General features: G+C 45.6%; 1 protein-coding gene across 2 annotated transcripts in view; it reads right to left on the bottom strand.

Annotated features, from left to right (window-relative positions):
• Lgmn (legumain) overlaps positions 1 to 20,966 on the bottom strand; it is a 45,437-nt gene that overhangs the window by 6,883 nt on the left and 17,588 nt on the right. For both annotated transcript variants that reach the window (XM_031357481.1, XM_031357483.1), the window contains exons 3-10: positions 7,738 to 7,835; positions 6,822 to 6,903; positions 5,458 to 5,543; positions 4,548 to 4,623; positions 3,751 to 3,813; positions 2,967 to 3,033; positions 1,366 to 1,484; positions 1,079 to 1,168 (exon numbers count right to left, since the gene is read on the bottom strand). In XM_031357481.1, the coding sequence (XP_031213341.1) occupies positions 1,079 to 1,168; positions 1,366 to 1,484; positions 2,967 to 3,033; positions 3,751 to 3,813; positions 4,548 to 4,623; positions 5,458 to 5,543; positions 6,822 to 6,903; positions 7,738 to 7,835 (681 nt within the window). The remainder of the gene's footprint in view (positions 1 to 1,078; positions 1,169 to 1,365; positions 1,485 to 2,966; positions 3,034 to 3,750; positions 3,814 to 4,547; positions 4,624 to 5,457; positions 5,544 to 6,821; positions 6,904 to 7,737; positions 7,836 to 20,966) is intronic.

Below are 20,966 nucleotides of genomic sequence, written 5' to 3' on the forward strand. Positions count from 1 at the left end.
TCTACTGAGACCAGCACCTCTACTGAGACCAGCACCTCTACTGAGACCAGCACCTCTACTGAGACCAGGAAGGCAAAGACAGAGCCACACAGCAGACCAGGACATTCCCTAAGTCGCCTGTCTGGCTTTCACCATGCCCTGTTCTCATCTATACCCATGCCAAAACAACCCACATACACTTCCTATATGCTGTGACTATCACACTGCTGATGGGCTCAGAGATACTCAGGCCATGAGCTGCAGGATGTGCAGGGAGCCGGGCTTTCTGATCTGATTTTTTTCCTAGAATGCCTGAGCTTGCACCCAAGAAGAGATCTCAGCTGGCAAGCTTGAGGCCTGGGACATGGCAGACTGGGAGTTCCCTGAGTTTTTTCAGCTGAGTTGCATAACCCAGAGCCTTCTCACCAAAATCTCAAGCTTACAAAGCCAGAGAGCAAGCCCTTGGAACTACTCTCTGATCATGTTAGTACAACTTCTAGCCAATGAGGAAAACTAAAGACCTGCAGGTTGGCATAAGACAGAGCCTTAGAGAAGGCACATTGCTCAGTTCAGTAGACCGCCTTTAAAAAAAAAAAAATGTATGCTCGCCTTTAATCCCAGCACTTGGGAGGCAGAGACAGGCGGATTTCTGAGTTCAAGGCCAGCCTGGTCTATCTACAGAGTGAGTTCCAGGACAGTCAAGGCTACACAGAGAAACCCTGTCTCAAAAAACAAACAAACAACAGAACATACGCTTTCGGTCTCCATAGCCTCTTGCCGTGTGACCAGCTCTTACTCAGTGCTTCCCACACACAACCTTCTCTGGTATACCTGGCTACCCTGCGTGTGTGGGTTCTGACAAATAAGGAAGGACACAGGTTCAGAGGGCTCTCTCTAATATCCAGTTCTGTATGTGCAAACTTAGTAGGTCTGGTTCCTAAGCCTGAAACCCTGGGACAGAGTGGCTCTCTATATGAGACTGAGCCAGTCTGAGACCATTCCCCACCGGGATCCCATTTCTCTTCATCAAGAAACAAGTTTTGAATGAGTCTGCCTGGGGCTCCAGAACTGGGGAGCAAGAGAGCAAGGCTCCACTCACTTTGTTCCCATACTGCATGACGTGACTGGTGTTGGTGTGGGACTTGACCAGGTGGTACTGCTTGTGAAGGGTCTCTTTGGTGAGATCCTCCTGCAAGACAAAAAAAAGCACAGAAGTCCTCAGAGGGCCAGAGCCTGAGAGCTGCACCGTAGCAGGCTGGCTGGTCCTGACAAGGGCCTTACCACATCAGACTGGCTGGTCCTGACAAGGGCCTTACCACATCAGACTGGCTGGTCCTGACAAGGGCCTTACCACATCAGGCTGGCTGGTCCTGACAAGGGCCTTACCACATCAGAATCTTCCATCCAGTTGACGCTGTACCAGTCACCCAGATAAGTGCCCCTCTCCTCGTCGTAGTAGCAGGCATAAGAGGACTCATTGGGGTTAGCAGCAGTAGTTGCATAAACTACAATGGATTAAAGGTATCTTTGAGTCATGTTTTGCTCCTGGCCTTGGACTACTCTTAAAACTGGGATCCCTCCTTTTCCCCCCATGATATAAAAGCTACTACTGTACTCACCACAAGGGAGAGTATGACCATGTCCATTAAGAACAATAACTCTGGGGGAAGGATTGTGGGAGGGGGTGACCAGGAGGGGCAGTGAGTGGGATGTAAAGTGAGCAAGTAAAACAAAACAAAGCAAACAAACAAACAAACACAATAATAACTCAGGGTTAGAGAGATGTCTGAGCACTGACTGCTCTTCGAGAGGTCCTGAGTTCAATTCCCAACAACCACATGGTGGCTCACAACCATCTACAATAGGATCTGATGAGCTATGGTGTACCCATATATATAAAATAAGTAAATAATTCTTTAAAAGGAAGGAAGGAAAGAAGGTGGGGAGGGAGGGAGGGAAGGAAGGAGGGAGGAAGGGAGGAAAGAAGGACGGTAGCTCCTCTCAAACGTGGAAGGAAACTGACATAAGGGGTTCTTGTTGCAGCTATGAGCAAACACTTATGTGCTTGAATGCTTAGAACAGACAATCACAGGCAAATTAATAAACATGAAGAATATGGGCCCAATTTGGTTTCGAGAGAGGCGTAACACTTATTTAGAAAACACTTGAGACTGGGGCCAGGAGAGCAGCAGACGGATTGACGAGCAGCTGTGAGGCCCTGGAAAGCAGTTAAACTCAAGCGTGGTAGTGCATGCCTGTAAGCCCTGCATTCGGGAGGTGGGGGAGAAATCAAGAGTTCAAACTCATCCTCAGTTACATAGCAAGTTTGAGATCAGCCTGGACTGCATGAGATTCTGTCTCATGAAAACCACTTCAGCTGGGCAGGACCTTTACAATCTCTGCATTTGAGATGGAACTTTTGTGCAGGCACTGTCATTATCCCCAGGTTCAAGAACCAGGCCACCTACGTGCCTGAGATCAGAGAGGGTGAGTACCAATGCATAACAAAGGAACAGAGCTGGTCCATTGTAAAGCTTGTATACAGACTCTCCTTGATACATTGTTGGGCTGGTTGGTTTTTTGTTTGTTTGTTTGTTTGGTTTTTGAGGGGGTGTTATTGCTGTTTTTAAATTTTATTTTTATTTTGTGTGTTTGCCTGTTTTCGTACCTTGAACCTAAGGAGGCCAGAAGAGGACATCGGTTGCCCTGAAACTAGAGTTACAGGTGGTTATGTGCCTCCATGTAGCAGTTGGGAAACCCAGGTTTTCTACAAGAGCAGCTCCTGCACCTGACCACTAAGCCAGGTCTCCAGGCCCCCACGGGGTCTTTATTCCTTACGAATACTTATGGAGTAGAAGCCAGACCTGGTTAAAGCATGACCTCTGCCTGCATATCAAGCAGCCCTCAATGGGCCTGTGCAGGTGGAGCACTTGGTCTCAAAAGGGCAGTATCCAATGACAGCACACCTCAGCCCGTTCAATACCTACCATTGATGTCATTGGGCAGGTGGTTCATCATGGAGCCAGACTCGCATGCTTCAATGTAGAACACCATCTGCAAGATATCCAGGACAGGTGAGCCCGCAGCCCTCAGAGCCTGCCACTGGGCTGTCATTCTTTCCACCCCTGCCCACTATCCTGCACCCTGGACTTGGGGAGTCACTGCTGCTGTACAGGGGCTATGGCCAAAGGTTATGGAAGCCATTTGACAGAAAGTAATCCTGTTCCTTCACTTACGGAATAAAATGATCTGAAGTTAGCAGAACAGACAGAAGACTGGAGCTGTACAATGCTGGAGAGACTGGTTCTGGTGTCTGACAGTGAGCAGCCCCAGAAAGCCATGCTGCGAGGCAGCCATCTCTTTGCACTGACATCACATATACCCCACCCTATACAGTTGCTACTGAGAGTACAGAGTGGAGAGTGACAAAGCGAACAGAATAAAGTAGTGGATGTTCTTCCCTAATTGTCCCAAACTTGGGCAGACTCTGGAACGGCGGTCCTCACATGTGCTCCCCGTACCCATAGCAGCCAATTCACAGCCCCTCCCAAAACCTGCTGGGTCCAAGCTGGGGTGGTGAGGTCCACACTATGTTGTGTCATGCTCTCTGTGAGGTACAGTGAATCTTGGGACACCACTGGTCAATGCTGACCAGGGGGAACCCTATCCAGAAAGCCGGGTAACTCGTCTAAGGGCCAGCTAGGCGGGTGTGGTCTTCGCTCTGGCAACCCAGGCTCCTCCCTCCCCCTGGGGCTCAGGAAATGATGTTACCTTCTGGTACATTTTGTGTTCATACATGTAGCGAATAGTCTTATTCAGGTCCTTGACATGAAGCTGAAAGGTAAGAACGTGGACTTTCAGACCAGCATCTAAGAGAAACTAATAATACCTTATAAAGTCTTTTTCCCAATCAGTAAAAGTAGCCATGGTGAGCAATAAAATCGAGATGACATCTTGGCCACTCCGTCCCACACTGAAAGACAAGAGAAGACGCCTCTCGATGCACAGCTTTGTCCTGGGCCTCCAGAGACTTTGGTGTACTCTCTGTGATGTGCAGCCCTGACTGACTGTGGCATGGAGAGACCCAGCTGCAACCCCTGTGCCCACTCTACCACAGCAGTAATACCGAAAACACATCAGAAGACACATGATAGGTTTAATCTCAACACACAGGCTGTGTTTTCTATTTACCTTTAAATTTTAAAGATAAATAAAACTATCCTCTGTTTATCTTTAAAAAGTTAAGGAGGGGCCAATGAGATGGCTCAGCAGGTCGCCTGCTGCCAGAGTCTGAGGACCTGAGTTCCCTAGGAACTGCAGGATGGAAGAGGAAAACCAACTCCGGAAACTGTCCTCAGACCTCCACATGTGTGACATAGTACATGTGAATGTACACACAAGCACAATAAACAAATGTAAAAATCAATCTTTAATGTTCGGAAACATGGCTGGGGGCATAGCTCAGCACTTGGCTAACATACACAAGGCCCTGCTGCACTCAGCCTCCAGTATCAAAACAACACTGGTGATGACACAAACGTACAATCGAAACCGTAAGCAGAACTCACATCATCATTAGGAAACACCAGGATCCCAGTGGCCCCGTGGTCGGTGAAGTAAATGAATACATGATCCCGAGGACCACTGTCAAGAGAGGACAGAAGTGGGTGAGCCAGAGAAGCCACAGCTTCCCACTCGTGTTTCCCTATCCACATCTCTGAAGAAATGCCTTCATCAAAAAGTTAAGAAATTTGAGCAGGGCATGGTAGCTCACGCCTTTAATCCCGGTATTTGGGAAGCAGAGGCAGGCAGGTGGATCTCTTTGAGTCTGAGGCCAGCCTGATCTACATAGGAAGTTCCAAGCCAACCAGGACCCAGTCTCAAAAATACAGAAACAGGAACACACACACACACTTGGGGCTCTAACATTTCATAAAAGTGTTACATAAGGAAATACTGAACCTAGTGAGAAGGTCAGGCGTGGTAACACAATTATAAATAAATCTTGGGGGTTGTACTAGGGAGAGGCAGGCAGACAGTGGGGAAGGGGGCAGGCTGGCTAGGGCTGTAGCTTAGTGGGACGTCCAGGAAGTCAGGAGGGGAAATAAAACTCATGAGGGACCCTGACTCACAGGCGTATGTGGCACAGAAACAGACGAGCCACAGCACCAGCCCTGTGAGACCTGTCCTGGGTCAGGACAAAGCTGCCCACTCTAACATCTTGAAAGAGACAGGAGCAAAATAGCAATGCCAGTTTAAATTCTCTGTGTGAGGCTACAGCTAAGAGTATAGATCCATGAAACAGAGGGTACCACTTCAGCCGGGCGGTGGTGGCGCACTTGGGAGGCAGAGGCAGGCGGATTTCTGAGTTTGTAGGCCAGCCTGGTCTACAGAGTGAGTTCCAGGACAGCCAGGACTATACAGAGAAACCATGTCTAGAAAAAACAAACAAACAAAAAAAAAAAAAACAGAGGATACCTCTTCAAGACTTTTCCAGACCCTTTGCCCTTCACAGCTTCTGCGTCGCCTCTCAGCACAGCAAGGAAATTCTCTGGAGTCACATCCTATGAGAAATTGGGAGTCAAAGCCAGAAGCAGTTGTTACCTCCAGGCTCATTTTATAGAGAATGTGACAGGCCCAGGGCACCCAGCTTCAAGCTCAAGAGCAAACACTCCCACCCAAGGCTGATGCGACATTCCTTGGGGACCCAGAGCCTGTGAACTGTCACAGTCCCCTCTTGTTTGGGGTGGGTGGCAACTCAGCAACCTTCCACTCCTCCACCACTATGGAATGGGGCACCACCACCCCCAAAGATTCTACCAGCACAGGAAAAGAATACTCCCTCAGAGAGAGAGCAAAGGGTTGGGGTCTCAGTTTGCCTCCAGCCTGCTGCCTCAGAGCCCGAGTTACAAGGACACTCAATCATCAAAAGCAATGCAAAAAAAAATAGGAAGGGAAAAAAAAATCACGCCCAATTCTACAACCTAGGTTTTAAACATATCCCTATAGACCAGTGGTTCTCAACCTTCCTAATGCTGTGACATTATAATAAAGTTCCTCATGTTGTGATGACGCCCAATCATAAAAGTTACCTCTGCCATAGCCCTATACAGAAATTATGTCTTATTGCAGTGAAACAAAACTGAAAGAAACGCTGAGCTTTGGTCAACGTTTCTCTGTCTCTTGAGACATCCTCAGAAAGTTAAGAAAAAGAAATTATAAAAACCCTAAATGCCCGTTTGCACAGTATCAACAAACTGAGAGGAAAGTAACCATTTGGGGAGGAATATATTAGAATATTAATTAATTCTTCAGAACTTATCTTCAGGAAAATCCTGATACACTTTGTGCTAGGTGTAGGCTGAGGAAACCGATTTTCATGAAACAGCACAGGCTGTCACTGGAGGAAATATAATATCATGTTTGATACATACAAAGACTAGACAGAGTCTATGTATCAGTAGACTGTACCCTTTGAACAGTGTCCCTGTTTTTTCCTTTTCTCTGTTGTCTTCTGAAGCTCTAATGGAATTAGAAACAGTAGCACGTGCCTATGGTCCCCTTCATGGGGATGAGGCAAGATTGCATGACTCCAGGAGTTCAAGTCTAGTTTGTACCAAAAAAAAAAAAAATAATAATAATAATTCTATATCTCAAAATCAAAATTAAAAGCTAAGGCTGAGGATATGGCTTTGTGGTAGAACACTTGACTAGATTAGATTATACAAAGCCCTGGTGCCATGTCCTCGAGAAAAATCTCTCCCCATTCCTTTCTCAAGCATAAATAAGGGGGTGGGGCTCTATCAATGAAAGCTGCTGGCTTCACGTGAGAACGCCCTCACCTCTCCCGTGTAATCCTTCAGGACTCCCTTGTACACATCTGTGCCGTTAGGTCGGTTGATCACAACACCTGGGGTAGGGTTTCTGAAAATTGAAGGACAAAGTTACAACACAAAAATGTGTCTCCCTTCAAACCTCTACACTATGTAAACAAATAGCAACTCTGTTCTTGAAGCCACCTCCTGTCGCTTAGATAGGCACCAATGCACATGGTCTGGGCAGCTGGGGATCTCAGGAACCGAACCCAAGTGTTCCCGGTGGGAGCTGAGAAGAACCAAAGTGCAGGTGTCCTGCCACCCCCTAAGGAACCAGAGAATCTTGGGGCAAGACCAGGCACTTAAACACTGCTCTCAAGAAACAGCAGGACGGGAAGCAAAACTGAACCCAAGGCTCACACACCACTATCAGGAGGGACTTTGCCAGAGCCCAGGTGCGATCTCGCTACAGGACAGGTTCCTCTTAGAAGAGCGGGGAAGTCAGGAATTTCTTGATTTAGAGCCACACCCGTCACAATCCAGAGAACTTGGGAAAGTGTTTAAGAGAATCGTGTAACCTTAAACACAAGCCAGAAAGGAACACGGTGGGAGGTCCTGCAGACTAGAACATTCTACAGGCAGGCGAGGCGCCTCAGCTCAGAGGTTATGGACAGGGCAGGCCCCCAACTCCAGGGCCACAGCCCTCCACAGCAGGAAAGCCTGCTTTGAGCCTCTCAGAGTAACCCCTCCTGCCCATCTCCTCTCCTGCCACACCCAGGGCACCCTAAGACGTGCTCAACACAGGACAACCCTGCGGCTTTTCACCAGGGGCCACTCCTGTTCCCAATCTGGGCCACTGCCCTAGCCATCACAGAAAGCCTTAATGTGCAAGTGTTTTTAAATTCGGATTCACGGCCACGTTCAAAGCGCACACCCCACTTACTCTTCAGAATTGGCAATGTCGTCATACATCATCACTATGATCTGCTCATCAGGAATCCCGTTCCGGTGGATGATTTGGTAGGCATGGCATGCGTCTGCCTGGAAGAAATGGTTTCGTCAGCTTTTAGATCTCATCGGGGAGGAGGCCCATTTGGGGGCACGTTCTATCTTACAGAAGGCTCCCTGTGATTCATTTCGTTCCCCTTTTAAAACATTACTTGCTTTTTTTTTTTAACTTCAATTTTAAAAGATTCCCACTCTTATTATCCATATACTTACCTGATAATAAGGCAGTGCTATGAAGCATGTGTGTAAACACACAGGCACAGGTGTGCATAGACACACACACTCACACCTATAGGTTAACAAGAGCCCTTCAAAGTCCTATACAATTTGTTTTCCTATTTCAAAGCATACAAAAATGCCAAAGCACGGAATTAGGTCTCAAACAGAAGGCCCCAGAAGGATGAAGCAGTGGGTTCACAGCTTCCAATTCACTAACAGTCATGGTTCAGAATGAAAGTGAAGTCCCCAGGAGCAAGGCTTGTAATACACGCCTGTGACCCCAGCTTTCTGGATATACGTATGGGCAGGAGGAATAGGAGTTCAAGACCAGGCTGCAGTACATAGCAAACTTAAGGTCTGCCTGGGTTCCTGAAACTATCTCAAAAAATTAAAATAAAGCGTAATTCAGGAATTAGAAGGAGAACCGTGCTATTTTGATGATGATAATAGTCAATAATAATAATTATATATCATGATGTTATTTATTAACACACTAAAATTATTGTTATTACTAGAAATGTATTTCATTTTTGTAGAGTGCTTGCCTGGCATACTAAAAGTAGAGTTCAAGTACACCACTACACAACTGGGTGTGGTGGGGTTTACTTGCATTTGTAACCAGAGTTTGGGGAGGCTAAAGGGAGGCAAGAAGCTCAAAGTCATCCTTAGCTACATAGTGAATTTAAAACAGTCTTGGCAACATGTGATCCTGTCTATATTTTTTTTTTAAAAGCTTTGCAATTTTATGAGGTCCCACTTGTCAATTCTTGATCTTAGAGCATAAGCCACTGGTGTCCTGTTCAGGATATCTTTCCCTGTGTCCATGTGCTCGAGGTTCTACCCCACTTTCTTTTCTTTTCTTTTTTTTAAGATTTATTTATTTGTTATATATAAGTACACTGTAGCTATCTTCAGATATCCAGAAGAGGGCATCAGATCTCATTACGGATGGCTGTGAGCCACCATGTGGTTGCTGGGATTTGAACTCAGGATCTTCGGTAGAGCAGTCAGTGCTCTTAACCACTGAGCCATCTCTCCAGCCCCCCAATTTCTTTTCTTTTAGTTTCATTGTATCTGGTTTTATGTGGAGGTCCTTGATCCACTTGGACTTGAGCTTTGTACAAGGAGATAGGAATGGATCAAATTGCATTCTTCTACATGCTAACCGCCAGTTGAGCCAGCACCATTTGATGAAAATGCTGGCTTTTTTCCACTAGATAGTTTTAACTCCTTTGTCAAACATCAAGTGACCATAGGTGTGTGGGTTCGTTTCTGGTTCTTCAATTCTATTCCAATGATCTACCTGCCTGTCACTGTACCAATACCATGCAGTTTTTAATCACAATTGCTCTGTAGTACAGTTTAAGGTTCAGGATGGCGATATAATAGTTTTCGAGATCCAAGGTTTTTTTGTTATTCCAGATGAATTTGCAAATTGCTCTTTCCAACTCTGTGAAAAATTGAGTTGGAATTTTGATGGGGATTGCATTGGATCTGTAGATTGCTTTCGACAAAATGGCCATTTTTAATATATTAATCCTGCAATCCATGAGCATGGGAGATCTTTTCATCTTCTGAAATCTTCTTCGATTTCCTTCTTCAGAGACTTGAAGTTCTTGTCATACAGATCTTTTATTTGCTTAGTTAGTGTTACACCAAGGTATGTAATATTATTTGTGACTATTGTGAAGGGTGTTGTTTCCTAAATTTCTTTCTCAGCCTGTTTATCCTTTGTGTAGAGAAAGGCCACTGATTTGCTTCGGTTAATTTTATATCCAGCTACTTTGCTTAAGTTGTTTATCAGGTTTAGGAGTTCTCTGGTAGAATTTTTGGGACCAATTAAGTATACTATCATATCATCTGCAAATAGTGATAATTTGACTTCTTCCTTTCCAATTTGTATCCCATTGATCTCCTTTTGTTGTCTAATTGCTCTGGCTAGGACTTCAAGTTCATTATCGAATAGGTAGGGAGAAAGTGGACAGCCTTATCTAGTCCCTGATTTTAGTGGGATTGCTTCAAGTTTCTCTCCATTTAGTTTGATGTTGGCTACTGGTCTGCTGTATATTGCTTTTACTATGATTAGGTATGGGCCTTGAATTTCTGATCTTACCAAGACTTTTATCATGAAGGGGTGCTGGATTTTGTCAAATGCTTTCTCCGCATCTAATGAGATGATCATATGTTTTTTTTTTTCTTTTGAGTTTGTTTATATAGTGGATTACATTGATGGATTTCCATATATTGAACATCCCTGCATCCCTGGGATGAAGCCTACTTGATCACGATGGGTGATCGTTTTGACATGTTCTTGGATTCGGTTTGCAAGAATTTTATTGAGTAATATTGCATCGATATTCATAAGGGAAATTGGTCTGAAGTTTTATTTCTTTGTTAGGTCTTTGTGTGGTTTGGGTATCAGAGTAATTGTGGCTTCGTAGAACGAATTGGGTAGAGTACCTTCTGTTTCTATTTTGTGGAATAGTTTGAGGAATATTGGTATTTGGTCTTCTTTGAAGGTCTGATAAAACTCTGCACTAAACCCTGGGCTTTTTTTAGTTGGGAGACTATTAATGATGGTCTCTATTTCATTAGGGGATATGGGACTGTTTAGATCATTTATCTGATCTTGATTTAACTTTGGTACCTGGTATCTGTCTAGAAAATTGTCCATTTCATCCAGGTTTTCCAGTTTTGTTGAGTATAGGCTTTTGTATGATTTGTGGATTTCCTCAGGTTCTGTTGTTATGTCTCCCTTTTCATTTCTGATTTTGTTGATGTGGATACTGTCTCTGGTTAGTTTGGCTATTTTGTTGATTTTCTCAAAGAACCAGCTCCTGGTTTGGTTGATTCTTTGTATAGTTCTTTTTGTTTCTACTTGGATGATTTCAGCCCTGAGTTTGATTATTTCCTGCCTTCTACTCCTCTTGGGTGAATTTGCTTCTTTTTGTTCTAGAGCTTTCAGGTGTGCTGCCAAACTACTAGTGTATGCTCTCTTCAGTTTCTTTTAGGAGGCACTCAGAGCTATGAGTTTTCCTCTCAGTACTGCTTTCATTGTGTCCCATAAGATTGAGTATGTTGGGGCTGGTGAGATGGCTCAGTGGCTAAGAGCATTGACTGCTCTTCCAAAGGTCCTGAGTTCGGATCCCAGCAACCACATGGTGGCTCACAACCACCCGTAATGAGATCTGACGCCCTCTTCTGGTGCGTCTGAAGACAGCTGCAGTGAATTACACCGGAGGGAGCTGGCTGGAGCCAGCAGGGCCGGCAGAGGTCCTGAGTTCAACAGCAGCCACACACATGATGATTCATGGCCATCTGTACAGCTACACTGTACTCATACACATAAAATAAATAAAATAAATCTTTAAAAAAAAAAGATTGAGTATGTTGTGGCTTCATTTTCATTAAACTCTAAAATGCCTTTAATTTCTTTCTTTATTTCTTCCTTTACCAAGTTAACATTGAGTAGAGTGTTGTTCAGCTTCCAAGTGTATGTGTGCTTTCTATTGTTTATGTTGTTATTGAGGACCAGCCTTAGTCCATGGTGAATAGGACTGTCAATAGGACAAAGCAGCAACCAACAGATTGGGAAAAGATCTTTTACCAATCCTATATCCAATAGAGGGCTAATATCCAATAAATACAAAGAACTCAAGAAGTTAGACTCCAGACAACCAAATAACCCTATTAAAAAATGGGGTACAGAGCTAAACAAAGAATTCTCAACTGAGGAATACCGAATGGCTGAGAAGCACCTAAAGAAATGTTCAACATCCTTAGTCATCACGGAAATGCAAATCAAAACAACCCTGAGATTCTACACACACCAGTCAGAATGACTAAGATCAAAAACTCAGGTGACAGTAGATGCTGGAGAGGTTGTGGAGAAAGAGGAACACTCCTTTATTGCTGGTGGAATTGCAAGCTGGTATAACCACTCTGGAAATCAGTTTGGCGGTTCCTCAGGAAAATGGACATAGTACTACCTGAGGACCCAGCTATACCACTCTTGGGCATGTACCCAGAAGATGCTCCAACATGTAATAAGGACACATGCTCCACCATGTTCATAGCAGCCTTATTTATAATAGCCAGAAGCTGGAAACAACCCAGATGTCCCTCAACAGAGGAATGGATACAGAAAATGTTGTACATTTATACAATGGAGTACTACTCAGCTATTAAAAACAATGAATTTATGAAATTTGTAGGGAAATGGATGAATCTGGAGAATATCATCCTGAGTGAGGTAACCCAATCACAAAAGAACACACATGGTATGTGCTCACTAATAACTGGATATTAGCCAAGAAGCTTGGAATATCCAAGATACAATCCACAAACCACATGAAACTCAAGAAGGAAGACCAAAGTGTGGATACTTCGCTCCTTCTTAGAAGGGGGAACAAAATACCCATGGAAGGAGTTGCAGAGACAAAGTGTGGAGCAGAGACTGAAGGAAAGACAATCCAGAGACTGCCCCACCTGGGAATCCTTCCCATATACAATCACCAAACCCAGACACTATTATGGATGCCAGCAAGTGCTAGCTGACAGGTGCCTGACATAGGTGTCTCCTGAGAGGCTCTGCCAGTGCCCAACTAGAGGCTCACAGCCATCCATTAAACTGAGCACAGGGTCTCCAGAGAAGGAGCTAGAGAAAGGACCCAAAGAGCTGAAGGGGTTTACAGTCCCTTAGGACAAACAACAACATGAACCAACTAGTACCCTCGGAGCTCCCAGGGACTTAACCACCAAACAAAGAGTACACATGGTGGGACATATGGCTCCAGCTGCATATGTAGCAGAGGATGGCCTTGTCAGGCATCATGGGAGGAGAGGCCCTTGATCCTGTAAAGGCTCTATGCCCCAGTGTAGGGGAATGCCAGGGCCAGGAAGTCAGAGAGGGTGGGTTGGTGAGCAGGGGGAGGGAATAGAGGTTTTTTCGGAGGGGAGACCAGAAAAGGGGCTATCATTTGAAATATAAATAAAGAAAATATCTAATAAAAACAAAACAAACGAAACAAAAAGACTATTGTCATAATCTGAAACAAAAGAAGGCAATCAGGGGAACAGAAAATATCCCTGTTGCAATTCTGGACCACATATTCCTTGTTTCGGATGATGCAGACCACACTGCGGAGCATCAATTTAGGTCAGAGGGGGAACACGCTGCCTAACTTTCAGTTAACGGTCTCATTCCAGGAACAGAGAGGGCCGTGTGTGGCCAGCACTGACATCATGTCACATACACACCCACTGCACAGAGCACCCCAGACAGCACATGAGGTAAGTATGAAAATAAAGCACCCAGCATGCCAGGCTTTTGCCTGCAGATGCCCATTTAGATGGACCTGTGTGACTGACAAAAATTTGTGCTCAGCATCCATCCGCTGCGACTGCATGCAAAGTGTGGGCCCAGCACACAGGAGCTGCCAGACAGAAGGACAGCTAAGTGTGAAGCCAAGTGCATCCACCTTCAGTCTGTGCTGCTCTGCTCACTGGGCACCTTCTCTCATTAGTCTTCAGTCCTCGGGTGTCAAAGGCCTCCACCCTCATCTCACAGTTGGGGAGAGAACGGTTCAGGGACAGAAAGCCAAGCATTCCTGACTACAGATCTTGATGGTGCTCATGCAAAGGCCGAGAGAGATCACTAAGTTTACCAAAGCCTAAAGAGAACCTAAACAGAAACCAAACAAAAATGTCATCGGTCAGCATCTACACAGTCATGTAGGGTCTGAGAACCGCATTGTTTGGAAATTCTGTCCCCGTATTTCCATAAACTAAGGCAGCCATCATGCCTAAGCAATCAGTCTTACGGAACCAGAGTCACATTATGAAGTCTGCCCTTAACCAACTCATCCTGTTGTGGATCACAGCCATAGGCGTGTGAACTGTGGCAATGCTTAAATCCTCATCTCTATAAAGTGATGAGAATCATCGGACACCAACTGTGGTACCTGAATAACACCTCCCAAGTTTCTAATGCCTGGACCCTACGAGAACGTCACACCAGACGTCAACGCAACAGCCATCCCAACGCAGCATGCATGGAGCATGGAGCATGCAGCATACGCATTAAGGACACCCAACTGTCCCCAGAGCCTCTCCCTAGGCCTCAACAGCAGCTTCTTCCTTTCAGCTGGGTTTTTGGGTTCATTATCTCTTACCAACAAACTGTATTTACATTTCTCTCTGCTTACTTTCAAAAGCTCTCCAACTTGCATTCATTCTGTAAACAACATAAAGACAGACAGAGATTCACTGTGTGCAGTGTAATTTGCAATATACACGCTAGCTAAGATCAAGCTGGGCAGTGGTGGCAGATGGTGGCAGGGAATCTTTGATCCCAGCACTTGGGAGGCAGGGGCAAGTGGATCCCTAAACTCAAGGCAGCCCACAGAGTTCCAAGACAGCCAGAAACTCAGTTCCAAAAAAAAAAAAAAAAGTTAAAATCAGTAATCAAGATTTAAATAAAAGAACCTGAATTCACCCCAGCCAGATTACCAAGGTGGATGAGATTATCTGGCCACCTGGATTCACAAGTAGCACCTTGTGAATTTATTGCTATTTAAAAAATCATGACGCTGTGGAACAACACAGACATGTTCACGTGTGACATAACAGGACAGACTCATGTTCATGCCTAAGATTTAAAACTGTAAAAAAATCCTCAAAAAATGGTTCACAGAGCTGGACGGTAGTGGCACACACCTTTACTCCCAGCATTCAGGAGACAGAGGCAGGCAGACCTCTGTGAGCTGGAGGACAGCTTGGTTGACAGAGCGAGTTCCAGGACAGCCTACACAGCGAAACCCTGTCTCATAACAAAAGCAAAACCAAAGGTGAGCAGAAATTGATAAGGTGATCCCAAAATTCACAAGGAATACAAAAGACCTAAAATAGCCAAATAATTAGGAAAAAAAGAGCAAACATGGAGGCCTTTCACATCCTGATTTCCAAGCCACATTAAGGAAGGAAGAATCCTCAACAATGGTGCCAGGTCAGATGAGAGGAGCCGAGTCTCTCTGCAGTAAAGGTAGCCCAGAATGGAACACAGCTAGAAAACTTGGACAAAGTAACACAGGAAGGGATCTTCAGGACCTTGAGTGATGATGTCACAGAGCGGACACCAAAGAATAAATTAAGAGTTCCCAAAACTTAAAACTCAATTCTTCCAAAACACCACTGAAGGAAGGACTGGAGAGGTGGTGGCTCAGTAGTTCCTGCAGAGGACCCGAGTTCAGTTCCCAGCATCTACATTGGGTGCCTTACAACTTTTCAGAGCCTCTGGCTTCTATGGATGCCTGTACTCACATGCACATACTGACAAGCGGGCACACACACATAATTTTAAAACATAAATAAAGCCGGGCACATGCCTTTAATCCCAGCACTTAGGAGGCAGAGACAGGTGGATTTCCGAGTTTGAGGCCAGCCTGGTCTACAGAGTGAGTTCCAGGACAGCCAGGGCTACAGAGAAACCCTGTCTTGAAGAATACAAACAAAAACAAAAACAAAAAATCCCATAAATAAACCTTCTAAAGAAATGCTACTGAAGGAGTGGAGTGTAGATCAGTGGTACAGCACTTGCCTAGTACTCTGGCAGCCCTGGGTACCATGCCCAGGACTGAAAAATAAAAATAAAAAAATGTCATATAGAAAACAGAAAGGATCGTGGAGCTCAGGCAGTAAAGAACCTCCAGGTCACCAATGAGGGCCTGAGTGTAGAAAAGATTTGCAAAACCCACAGTGGATAAGGCTTACATCCAAACATAAAAGGATGGTTGGCCCTCAAGAGTTTGTAAAAGCTTGAAAAGATACCTTACCTAAGAATACAATGGCTGTAAGTCCATAAGGAAGATGCTCAATGTCATTAGTCACCAAAGAAACACAAGATGTCATACCCCAGACAGACAGACAACACATGTACCCGTGTGAAGACCAGGAGCCTTCACACACCACTCAGGGGAATGTAAAATGTTCCACAGGGAATGTAGAAAACCGCTCCACAGTTGCTTACCAATGCCTCTAGTTACCTTAGCTATCTACCTGGGGAAAATAGGACATTCATCCACACAAAGACCAGCACGCATATCCATGAGCTCAGCAAATGGCTCACGGGAGCAAAAATGAGAAACAAGCCTGGCATGGTCAAGCAAGTAAACTGTCACCACAGTGGAACGGTCCGTGACAATAAAAAGGGACCGCAGTACCAACACCTGCTGCAGTGTGGACTGTGCTTCATGATATCACCTAAGGGAGACAAAAAGCATGCTGAAGACTTCTGAAGAGATATGAGGTTCCATTGGGAGCTGGGAGTGTAGCTCAACTGGTACAGTGCTTGCCTGGCATGCACAAGGCCCTGAGTTTAATCCCTAGCATTGCATAAAAACTGACTGTGGCGGTGCACGCCTCTAATCCCAGCATTATGGAGGTAGTGGCGAGAAGATCAGCAAGTTGAAGGTTACCTTCAGTTGGTGAGTTCAGGCCAGCCTGGGCTACATGAGATCCTGTCTTTTATGAAGGATCAGGAAGGGCAATTTATGCATGAGACAGAATGTAGACTAGTGGTTGCTTAGAGCTACTCTATGGGACCACACAGGGGACACAGGGGACCCAGAGTTGTGAACCTGAAACGGGATGGAATGTCACAGAAATAATATCTTGGTCAATGTAGAGGCTTTAAAGGGCACAGAGACATGTTCTGTGTTTGTGCACATCAGAGCTGCCTCGGGTCTTCAGGACCACCCCGCTCGGCAGAGGCACTCATTCCATCAGGGTTTAAACCCAGGCCTCAACATTCAGTCGTTTCCAAGTGAATCTCGGGGCTATGTGCAGGGTCCCCAGAAGTACCAGATGCCTCCACATACATTAGTAACTTCAAAGGGTTCTGCATTGAGTTAATATGAAATACAGTGGTGTTCGATGAGCTCAGATAACGTAGAAGCAGCACAACGGATGCTCTCCCCACAGAAAGGCCACAGGAGGTGATGCTGGGTTAAGCATGACCTCGATGCAGACCACAGCCTCTGCAGAGCAGAGATTGCTGTGACTCAGCTGATCTCAAAGCTGGCCCTGGGAGTGGGCTGGGCTCACTGCAGAGTGCTGTGACCTGACGCTGGCACAATGGCACTCTCCCACAATGTCTCATGTACAGTGGGCATCACCCATCACCACCAGCACAGGGAGACAGAGAGCTTGTCGAGAAGGCTGAATACAGCTGGTGCTCTGTATTTAGGAACAGGGAAAGACTTTCCAACCAGGATTGCTTCCCTCACGGGTGCATGAGCTCCTCCCCTCCTGACCTGCATCCTGCATCCCTGACATCCTGCTTCCCAAGCTCTTTCCACCCAAGTGCAGTAGTGGGGAGGTGCTGAGCTGGGTTCTGCAGTGCCTGGCCCAAGTCCAAAGGAAGAGGCTGAGGTTAAGGGAGCTGATGTCATTTGTTCCCCCTACACAGCAGATTGAGTAGGGAACAGCAATCACACCAGAGGGCCTGAGCAAGACCTAGGACCCTACAGGCAGTCCAGCGACCCACAAACATTCCCACCTTCATCACTGCTGGGCCCAGCATTCCCATCCCAGTCCCGCCCAGCACTCCCCAGGCCTCTCTGACATGCTTTCTTCAAAGGATATTTTGCTTCAAGCCAAGCAGCTGACCTTTGCGCCTTTGAAATTGACTAACTTCAAAGACACAAGCCTAAGTGGAGTCTGTCTAAAGGACAGACTGTCCAGCCCACACTGTCTACTGCTTCTGCAACCTGCTGTTTTGCCTCCCAACTCCTGCAGCCTGGCTCCTGTCCCCACCCACTTACATTTTGCCCTCTGAGACTCCAAATGTGCAAATATTTACCTCCTAGCCCCCCCCCTCTTTCTTTCTCTCCCTCTCTGTCTCTCTTTGTCTCTCTGTCTGTGTCTCTCTGCCTCTCTCTGCCTCTCTCTCTGTCTCTGTCTCTCTCTGTCTTTCTGTCTCTCTGTCTCTCTCTCTGTCTCTCTCTCTGTCTCTCTCTCTCTCTCTCTCTCTCTGTCTCTCTCTCTCTCTGTCTCTCTTTATCTCTCTGTCTGTGTCTCTCTGCCTCTCTATGCCTCTCTCTGTCTCTCTCTGTCTCTCTCTCTCTCTGTCTCTCTCTCTCTCTGTCTCTCTCTCTCTCTCTCTCATAGTATCTGCATGCTCCAGTCTAAACACTCTCTTGAATTTCCAGGTGATCTCCTGTCTTCACCTCCCACCCCTCCATAGGAGTTCTAGGATTATAGAGACATACACAGCATCAAACTATCAGGCTTGTTTGAAAAGCTCCGTTAGAAGCCAAGCCACCTCACTGGCTCTGCACATTAGCTCTTACCTTTCTACCACCTGAGTCTTCTGGAGTCATGGAGAGACTCCCAAGGACCTGCATTGATCTCACATAAAACACTTGGAAGAAGTTACTCCTCTCTCACTGCCCCATCAAGAGCACACCACAGATCTATTCAGCAAAACTAAAGAGTCTGATCCCTGGGGGAGGGACAAACCTCAGCCTCATCCCTGCATTTCCTATGGACTCATCTCACCGTGGCTTACTGAACTCTTTCCCCTTTTTGCCCAAGAAATTTTATGCAACCTGGGGTATATAAAATAGACATATAAATTAAACATTTACTTAATAAATCATAAATGTGGGGTTGGTTTGTTTGTTTGGTTGGTTGGTTGGTTTGTTTTTTGGTTTTTCGAGACAGGGTTTCTCTGTGTAGCCCTGGCTGTCCTGGAACTCACTCTGTAGACCAGGCTGACCTCAAACTCAGAAATCCGCCTGCCTCTGCCTCCCAAGTGCTGGGATTAAAGGTGTGAGCCACCACCGCCCGGCAATGTGTTTTTTTGTTTTGTTTTGTTTTGTTTTTAAAAAAGGCAGACAGCATGGTGCCCTGTGTGTGAGGGAGAGGGTATGCAGGAGTTCCCAGGGTTGGGATGCCCCACCCCCTTTAGTATATAGGATGCAACTCAACTTTTCTTTCAGAAAACTCTTATTAGTCCGGCATGGTGGCACACACCTTTAATCCCAGCTGGGAGGCAGAGACAAGTGGATCTCTAGCCAGTTTGGGCTACAGTGAGTTCCAGGACAACCAATGCTATGTAAAGAGACCCTGTATCTAAACACACACACACACACACACACACACACACACACCAAAAAAAAAAAAAATCTGTTTATTACACAGTCTCACTATGTAACTCCAGCTAGCCTGGAAATCACTTATGTAAACTAGGCTAGCCTGAAACTCATTGAGACCCACCTGCCTCTGCCTCCTGAGCACTGGGATGAAAGGTGTGCATTACCACAAGGGCCTCCATCCAATTCCAGTTGCCTGGTTCAGTCAACATGAAGAAAATGAGGTTTTGTCAGCTCATCCCATCACGGCTTACTCACTCACGCTCTCCCTGGCCATCCCCATCCCAGTCTCTCCGAACCATGTGACACTCTTGTGTAATCTGCTGGGAGCTTCTCTGAGTCAGATCAAGAAATTCCTTCCCTCTCCAGGAACTGATCTTAATCTAAGCATGTGATGCAGAGGCCTCCACTGACTCCCAGGAAAAGGCTCACACTTGAAAGAGAGACAAGCTAGCACAGATGGCCTCTCTTTCCTCTACAGAATTTTTGTCTGGATGTGACACCTATAAAGAGCCCAGAGTAATTCCTGGCATCAGCCTGCTGCCCCCATCTAACTGCAAGTCCTCAAGCCTCAGATTCTTCTCAGTTGTCTGGCCTGCATGAGCCTCACAAAGGCTGAGATAGGACTGAGTCAAGTATGGCCTTGGTAGGGACGGAATAATATGGTTCCTGTCCTTGGGACAGCTTAGGCCTCCACGAGAGAAGGCTTGTTTGTGTAATAATGTACATATTTTCACAGTCCTCTGAGGACTGTCCTCCCGGTTAACATTAATGACTCCATGATAATCAGAGACAGCATGAGTCAGGAGGCAAAGGTGTGGCTAATGTCACAGCAAAATGGAAACGCTGGGGCCTTCAGGACAGTCTTTAAGGCTGTGGAAAAGAACTCTAAAAACATGAGTTCCAAAATATATAACTTCTGGACTATGCAAGAATATAAGGATGCAATATGGCTTGCATAAGGAGCTTCAAAAATCTAAAGGAACAGAGGCAATTACACCATGAACCAGCTTGTCAGAAAGATACAAAGGCAGATACAAAGGCATACAGATTCCTGAGATCAAGGTCAGCCTGGGACAGAACAAATTTAGGTCCAAGCATGGTTGAAATGGTGATTCCAGAGTGGGGTCCCACCCAGCTATCTTATTGTCTGTGCTTATGTTTGCTGTCTTTTCCTAAGAGTCAAGAGATTGGAGTCATACAGTGCTTATTCCTGGGATGGTCAAGAGGGAACCTGGGATAACTGAATTGCTATGTAAATAAAAGCTGGGCTTTTGGTCAGCGTGAGGTGAGCCCGCAGAAAGGGATAGCAGTTCTTTTTTTTTTCCCCCTAGCAAGAGCTGAGCTGCCTGGAGATCTCTGGACAGCAAACACAGCTCTTCAAGAATTTTTTTTCTAACAGAATTTCTGATTTTAGTCAAGAAAATCCATGAAGAACAAACTCAGCTCTTTTAGAATTTTTTCTGACAGGGTTTCTGAAATCCCAAGAATTATTAGAGAGCTGACACAGGTTATCTAGCACCTAACCAAAGAAGGCTTTCTGAAGAGCGACCACAGCTCTTTATGAATTTTTTTTTTTTTTTGACTTTCTGGTTTTGATTGGAAAACCCAAGAATTACTTTTAGAATTTTTCTAACAGGATTTCTGACTTGGTCAGAAGACCTATTAGCTGTCCAGAGAGCTTTTAGAATTTTTACACCAGAGAGAAAGCTGTCTCAAGCACAAAGCTAGCTGACTCAACCGGAGTTCTTTAGAATAGAAGAAAAAGCTGTCTAGAGCAGAGCAGAACACA

This window comes from Mastomys coucha, unplaced genomic scaffold, assembly GCF_008632895.1.
Source record: "Mastomys coucha isolate ucsf_1 unplaced genomic scaffold, UCSF_Mcou_1 pScaffold6, whole genome shotgun sequence".
Classification (NCBI taxonomy): domain Eukaryota; kingdom Metazoa; phylum Chordata; class Mammalia; order Rodentia; family Muridae; genus Mastomys; species Mastomys coucha.